At 60.3% G+C, this 7,597-nt stretch overlaps 1 protein-coding gene across 2 annotated transcripts; it reads left to right on the top strand.

Annotated features, from left to right (window-relative positions):
* The first annotated feature begins 241 nt into the window (after positions 1-241).
* CHMP2A (charged multivesicular body protein 2A) lies at positions 242-7,242 on the top strand. 2 transcript variants are annotated; one of them, XM_039715761.1, is made up of 6 exons: positions 242-285; positions 1,161-1,333; positions 3,147-3,326; positions 4,039-4,169; positions 5,020-5,081; positions 5,518-5,645. In XM_039715761.1, exons 2-6 carry the CDS (start codon positions 1,166-1,168, stop codon positions 5,643-5,645), a joined length of 669 nt encoding a protein of 222 aa, XP_039571695.1. In that variant the 5' UTR covers positions 242-285; positions 1,161-1,165. The 2 variants fall into 2 exon arrangements, with proteins under 2 accessions (XP_039571695.1, XP_039571694.1); XM_039715760.1 differs by lacking the exon at positions 242-285 and having other exon boundaries at positions 1,166-1,333; positions 5,518-7,242.
* The last annotated feature ends 355 nt before the right edge of the window (positions 7,243-7,597 follow it).

A 7,597-nucleotide genomic window follows, 5' to 3' on the forward strand; every position in this document is an offset into this window, starting at 1 on the left:
CCCAGTATCCCCAGTTTCCCCTCCCAGCGCTCCCAGTATCCCCAGTTTCCCCTCCCAGTTTCCCCAGTCTTCCCGACACCCCCGCGCCGCCAGGGGGCGCTCTCCCGGGCGCAGCCGCTCCGGCCGCCGCTCTCGCTGCTCCCCCACCGGAAGTGGCCGCTCCGGCCGCCCCCATCCGCTCCTCTATGGTTCGCTCCGCCCCTCGCAGGCCGACGCCCGCCGGGCGCCGCGTGACCGGAAGCGCGGTGACGTCACTGTTTGCGGAAGTGCCGCGGCGGAGCCGGGTGAGGGCCGGGGGCGCTCGGGGACATCTGGGGACATTTGGGGACAGGCGGGGGCACCTCTGGGGGCTCGGGGCGGTGCAGGCGCCGCTCGGGGCGCTCTGAGGGGCTCGGGGCGGGTTCGGGGCGCCGGGGGCCGCGGGGCCGGCCCGGTCAGCGCCGGTGTCACCGCCGTGTCACCGTGTGCCACCTCCGTGTCACCTCCGTGTCACCGTGTGCCACCTCTGTGTCACCGCCCTGTCCCCTCCTCATTCCCGAGTGTCCCCTCCGTGTCCCCCGATGTCCCCCCCGCTGTCCCCCGTTCCCGTCTCCAGGTGCCACCACGCCCCGTGTCCCCCCATGGCCGTGTCCCCCCTCAGTGTCCCCAGTGTCCCATCCCTGTCCCCAGTGTGCCATTGCTGTCCCCAGTGTCCCAGCAGTGTCACCAATGTTCCATCCCTGTCCCCAGTGTGCCATGGCTGTCCCATCCCTGTCCCCAGTGTGTCACTGATGTCCCCAGCGTGCCATGGCTGTCCCCAGTGTCCCCAGGTATCCCTGTCCCCCTGGAGCTGCTCTGGCAGAGCCAGCGTGCCCTGGGCAGTGTCCCATGGCTGTCCCCAATGTTCCCAATGTCCCATCCCTGTCCCCAATGCCCCAAGTGTCCCATCAGTGTCACCAATGTCCCCAACATCCCCAGTGTCCATGGAGCTGCTGAGGCAGAACCAGCGCGCGCTGTCCCTGTGTGTCCCTGTGTGTCCCTGTGTGTCCCTGTGTGTCACTGTCACTGTGTGTCCCTGTGTGTCACTGTGTGTCACTGTCCCTGTGTGTCACTGATGTCACTGATGTCCCCATGTGTCACTGATGTCCCCAATGTCCCCAATGTCCCCAGGTGTCCCTGCTGTCCCATGGAGCTGCTGTTCGGGCGCCGGCGCTCCCCCGAGGAGCTGCTGAGGCAGAACCAGCGCGCTCTGTCCCGCGCCGTGCGCGAGCTGGAGCGCGAGCGGCAGAAGCTCGAGGCCCAGGAGAAGAAAATCATCGTGGACATCAAGAAGATGGCGAAGCAGGGCCAGATGGTCAGAGGGGACACGGGGACACTGGGGGGACATTGGGGACACTGGGGGCACATTGGGGGGACAGCAGGGCCAGATGGTCAGAGGGGACTTTGGGGACATTTGGGGACACTGGGGGCACTGAGGGGACACTGCGGGAGAGCAGGGCCAGATGGTCAGAGAGGACACTTGGGGACAATGGGGACACTGGGGGCACTGGGGGCATTGGGAACACTGGGATACTGGGGGCACTGGGGACACTGGGGACACTGAGGGGACAGCAGGGCCACATGGTCAGAGGGGACTTTGGGGACATTTGGGGACATTGGGGGCACTGACATTGGAGACAGTGGGGACATTGGAGACAGTGGGGACATTGGGGACACTGGGGGCACTGGGACACTGAGGGGACACGGGGACACTGGGGGGACATTGGGGGCACTGGGGACATTGGGGACACTGAGCAGGGCCAGATGGTCAGAGGGGACACGGGGGACAGAGGGGACAGCAGGTGGTGGCAGGTGGTAGAGGGGGGAGGGGATCGGGGACAAGGGACACAGAGGGGACAAGGGGACACAGAGGGGGTCATGGGGTGTCCCCTGTCTCGTCCTGCTGTCCCCTCCCTGTCCCCAGATGTCCCTGCTGTCCCTACGGTGTCCCCTCACTGTCCCTGCATGTCCCTGGCGATGTCCCCCTGTCCCTCTCTGTCCCCATGACTGTCCCCAGGATGCTGTCCCTGTCCCCTGCGTTCCCACTGTCCCCTGTCCCTGTCCCCAGTGTTCCTCTCTCCTGCTGTCCCCTCTGTCCCTGACTCTGTCCCCTCTGTCCCCATGTCCCTGACCCTGTCCCCTGTGTCCTTGTCCCTGTCTCTAACCTTGTCCTCTGTGTCCCCTGTGTCCCTGACCGTGTCCCCTGTCCCCTGTCCCTTGTGTCCCTGACCATGTCCCCTGCTGTCCCCCGTGGCAGGACGCTGTCCCCATGTCCCCGTGTCCCTGACGGTGTCCCTGACCATGTCCTGTGTCCCCTGTCCCCGTGTCCCTGACCACGTCCCCTGTCCCCATGTCCCCGTGTCTCTGACGGTGTCCTTGCTGTCCCTGTGGCAGGACGCTGTCCCTGTCCCTGACAGTGTCCCTGTCCCTGTGTCCCCGTGTCCCTGACGCTGTCCCTGCTGTCCCCATGCAGGACGCTGTCCCTGTCCCTGTCCCTGTGCAGGACGCGGTGCGGGTGCTGGCCCTGTCTCCGTGTCCCTGACAGTGTCCCCATATCCCTGACAGTGTCCCCATGTCCCCATGTCCCCGTGTCCCCATCCCCGTGTCCCTGACGGTGTCCCTGTCCCCATGTCCCCTGACACTGTCCTTGTCCCCGTGTCTCTTACAGTGTCCCTGTCCCCGTGCAGGACGCTGTCCCTGTGTCCCTGTCCCCGTGTCCCTGTCCCCGTCCCTGTCCCCGTGCCGGACGCGGTGCGGGTGCTGTCCCTGTCCCCGTGTCCCTGACAGTGTCCCCATGTCCCCGTGTCCCCGTGCAGGACGCGGTGCGGGTGCTGGCCCTGTCCCCGTGTCCCTCTCACCGTCCCCATGTCCCCGTGCACGTGTCCCCGTGCAGGACGCGGTGCGGGTGCTGGCCCTGTCCCCATGTCCCCATGTCCCTGACAGTGTCCCCGTGTCCCTGACAGTGTCCCCACGTCCCCGTGTCCCCGTGCAGGACGCGGTGCGGGTGCTGGCCCTGTCCCCATGTCCCCGTGTCCCTGACAGTGTCCCCGTGTCTCCGTGCAGGACGCGGTGCGGGTGCTGGCCCCGTGTCCCTGACGGTGTCCCCACGTCCCCGTGTCCCCGTGCAGGACGCGGTGCGGGTGCTGGCCAAGGACCTGGTGCGCACGCGGCGCTACGAGCGCAAGTTCATCGCCATGAGAGCCAACGTGCAGGGGGTGGCACTGCGGGTGCAGACGCTGCGCTCGCACAGCGCCATGGCCAGCGCCATGCGGGGCGTCACCAGGGCCATGGCCACCATGAACCGCCAGGTGAGTGTCACTGTGTGTCACCTGTGTCACTGTGTGTCCTGTGTGTCACTGTCCCTGTGTGTCACTGTGTGTCACTGTGTGTCACCGTGTGTCATTGTGTGTCACTGTGTCACTGTGTGTCACTGTGTGTCACTGTGTGTCACTGTGTCACTGTCACCATGTAACCCCGGTCACGGTGACACCACGGGCACAGATGGTGCCTCTGGGGTCCTCTGGCTCCTCCAGGAGCAGTCGGAGCTGGCTGTGTCCCCAATGTCCCCTGTGTCCCCAATGTCCCCAGTGTCCCCAGTGTCCCCAATGTCCCCGATGTCCCCAATGTCCCCATGTCCCCAATGTCCCCAGTGTCCCCAGTGTCCCCAATGTCCCCGATGTCCCCATTGTCCCCAATGTCCCCAATGTCCCCACTGTCCCCAATGTCCCCACTGTCCCCAATGTCCCCTGTGTCCCCTGTGTCCCCTGTGTCCCCATTGTCCCCACTGTCCCCAGTGTCCCCAGTGTCCCTGCTGTCCCCAGTGTCCCCTGTGTCCCTGTCCCCAGCTGAAGCTGCCGCAGATCCAGCGCATCCTGCAGGAGTTCCAGGAGCAGTCGGAGCTGGCTGTGCCCCGTGTATCCCCAGTGTCCCTGATGTCCCCAGTGTCCCCACTGTCCCCAGTGTCCCCAATGTCCCCAATGTCCCCACTGTCCCTGATGTCCCCAATGTCCCTGTCCCCAGCTGAAGCTGCCGCAGATCCAGCGCATCCTGCAGGAGTTCCAGAAGCAGTCGGAGCTGATGGACATGAAGGAGGAGCTGATGAACGACGCCATCGACGACGCCCTCGGGGACGAGGATGACGAGGACGAGAGGTGGGGACACGGGGGGACAGCTGGGGACAGCTGGGGACACAGCAGGGACACCTGGGGACAGCTGGGGACACGGCAGGGACACCTGGGGACACAGGGGGGACACCTGGGGACACTGGGGGGACACCTGGGGACACGGCAGGGACAGCTGGGGACATGTGGGGACACAGGGGAGACACCTGGGGACATGGCAGGGACAGCTGGGGACACTGGGGGGACACCTGGAGACACAGCAGGGACAGCTGGGGACACGGCAGGGACAGCTGGGGACACAGCAGGGACACTTGGGGACATGTGGGGACACAGCAGGGATACCTGGGGACATCTGGATGACACTTGGGGACACAGGGGGGACACCAGGGGACACCTGCGGGGCAGCTGGGGACACCTGGGGACACTTGGGGACACCAGAGGGACATGTGTTGACACGTGGGGACACACAAGGGACACCTGGGGACACCTCGGGGGGACACCTGGGGACACCCAGGGGACACCAGGGGACAATGGGGGGACACACGAGGGACAGCCAGGGGTGCTCAGGGGACATGAAGGTGACACCTGAGGACACTTGGGGACAGCCAGGGATCACCCAGGGGGACACCTGGGGACATGGGGCGTGGGGACAGGGAGGGGACACGGGGACGGAGCAGGTCCCAGTGCGTCCCAGTGTCCCCCAGTCTGTCCCAGTGTCCTCTCCCAGTTTATCCCAGTCCATCCCAGTCCCTCCCAGTATATCCCAGTCCATCCCAGTCCCTCCCAGTATATCCCAGTCCATCCCAGTCCCTCCCAGTATATCCCAGTCCATCCCAGTATATCCCAGTATATCCCAGTCCATCCCAGTCTCTCTCCCCAGTGACGCTGTCGTGTCCCAGGTCCTGGACGAGCTGGGGCTGAACCTGACCGAGGAGCTGGCCAGTGAGCGGGACGGGATTGGGATTGGGATTGGGGTTTGGGATTGGGGGTTTGGGATTGGGGGGTTGGGGATTGGGGGGTTTGGGGGTAATCTGGGTGGGCATTTGGGATAATGGGATTTTTTGTTAATCTGGGTGGGATTTTTGGGGTTAATGGGATTTGGGTTAATCTGGGTGGGATTTGGGGTCAGTCTGGATGGGATTATTTGGGATTTGGGTTAATCTGGGCAGGATTTGGGATAATCTGGGTGGGATTTGGGGTTAATCTGGGTGGGATTTTGGGGATTTGGGATAATCTGGGTGGGATTTTGGGGATTTGGGATAATCTGGGTGGGATTTTTTTGGGATTTGCGTTAGTCTGGGCAGGATTTGGGGCTCACCGGGGTGTGACCCCCGTGCTCTCTGCTGTCCCCTGAGTGCCCCCTGTCCCCTGTCCCCAGCGCTGCCCGCCCCGGGGGGGTCCCTGGCGGCGGGGGAGGGGCGCGGGGGCGCTGAGGCGGCCGCGGCCGCGCTGGCCGACGCCGACGCCGACCTGGAGGAGAGGCTGAAGAACCTGCGCAGGGACTGAGCCCGGGGCCTGGCGCCTTCCGGAACCTTCTGGGACTGTCTGGGACTTCTGGGATTTTTGGGATTTTTTTGGGATTTTTTGGGATTTTTTTCGGATTTTTTTCGGATTTTTTGGGGATTTTTTTCGGATTTTTTTCGGATTTTTTTCGGATTTTTGGCCATCCCGGAGAGGGGAATTTGCCCCTCTATTCCAAATTTTGGGATGGTTTTCCAGTCTCTGCCTCACTCCTGGGAGCCTCCAAAGTCTGATCCTCTTTATTTGGGATTTTCCCCCTTTTTGAGATTTTTTTGGAATTTTTGGGGATTTTTTTCTGATTTTTTTTGCTTTTTTTTCGGATTTTTTTTTAATTTTTGGCCATCCCAGAGAGGGGATTTTGCCCCTGTATTCTGATTTTTGGGGGGGATTTTCTGGTCTCTGCCCCACTCCTGGGATCCCCCTGAAGTCTGACCCCTTTATTTGGGATTCTTCCAATTTTTGGGATTTTTTTGGGATTTTTTTGGGATTTTTTTTTGGATTTTGGCCATCGTGGAGAGGAGATTTTGCCCCTGTATTCTGATTTTTGGGATGATTTTCTACTCTCTACCCCACTCCTGGGAGCTTTCAAAGTCTGCCCCCCTTTATTTGGGATTCTTCCAATTTTTGGAATTTTTTGGGATTTTTTTGGGATTTTTTTCTGATTTTTTGGGGATTTTTTTCAGATTTTTTTGAGATTTCGGCCATCCCGGAGAGGGGATTTTGCCCCTGTATTCTGATTTTTGGGGGGGATTTTCTGGTCTCTGCCCCACTCCTGGGATCCCCCTGAAGTCTGAGCCCCTTTATTTGGGATTTTCCCCCTTTTTGAGATTTTTTTGGGATTTTTTCAGGTTTTTTTTTGATTTTTTTTGGATTTTTGGCCATACTGGAGAGGGGATTTTGCCCCTGTATTCTGATTTTTGGGGGGGATTTTCTGGTCTCTGCCCCACTCTTGATATCCCCCTGAAGTCTGACCCCCTTTATTTGGGATTCTCCCCCTTTTTGGGATTTTTGGGATTTTTTGGGGATTATTTTGGATTTTTTTTTTTTTTCAGATTTTTGGCCATCCCGGAGAGGGGATTTTCCCCCTTTATTCCGATTTTTTGGGTGATTTTTCGACTGATTTTGGGATTCTGACCACACCCCAATGGGATTTCCCCTCCTTTATTTGGGATTTCCCCTTTTTTTTGGGATTTTCCCCTTTTTTTGGGATTTCCCCCTTTTTTTGGGATTTCTCCCTTTTTTGGGGCTTCCCCTCTTTATTTAGGATTTCCCTTCTCTATTTAAGAATTTTTTTGGGATTTTTTGCCATCCTGGGCAGGCTTTCCCATTTTTTTGGGATTTCCCCTTTATTTGGGATTTTCCCCATTTTTTGGAATTTCCCATTTTTGGCTCTTTTTGACCCCCCGGGGTCTCCCCCTTTTTGGGGTCTTTCCCCCTTTTTTGGGACGCTGACACTACTTTGGGGTGAATTCCCCCTTTTTCGGGGTCTCCCCCCCTTTTTTGGGTCTCTCTCCCATTTTTGGGGTTTTTCTCCCCAATTTTGGGGTCCCCTCCCCCAATAAAGTTTCCTGGCACTGCGGCGGCTCCGGCTCCTTCCCAGTTTGGGACTGGGAGCACTGGGAGGGGGGGAGGGGCACTGGGGGGGGTTCTCCTTCCCAGTCCATCCCAGCCCATCCCAGTTCCTCCCAGTCCATCCTAATCCCTCTCAGTCCATCCGAGTCCATTCGAATCCATCCCAATCCCCTCCCAGTCCCTCCCAGTCCATCCCAGTCCCTCCCAGTTCATCCCAGTCCATCCCAATCACATTCCAGTCCATCCCAATCCCCTCCCAGTCCCTCCCAGTCTATCCCAGTCCCCTCCCAGTCCATCCCAGTCCCTCCCAGTCCATCCTAGTCCCTCCCAATCCCCTCCCAGTCCATCCCAGTCCCTCCCAGTCC

Source organism: Passer montanus, unplaced genomic scaffold, assembly GCF_014805655.1.
Source record: "Passer montanus isolate IOZ18808 unplaced genomic scaffold, ASM1480565v1 scaffold349, whole genome shotgun sequence".
Lineage (NCBI taxonomy): Eukaryota > Metazoa > Chordata > Aves > Passeriformes > Passeridae > Passer > Passer montanus.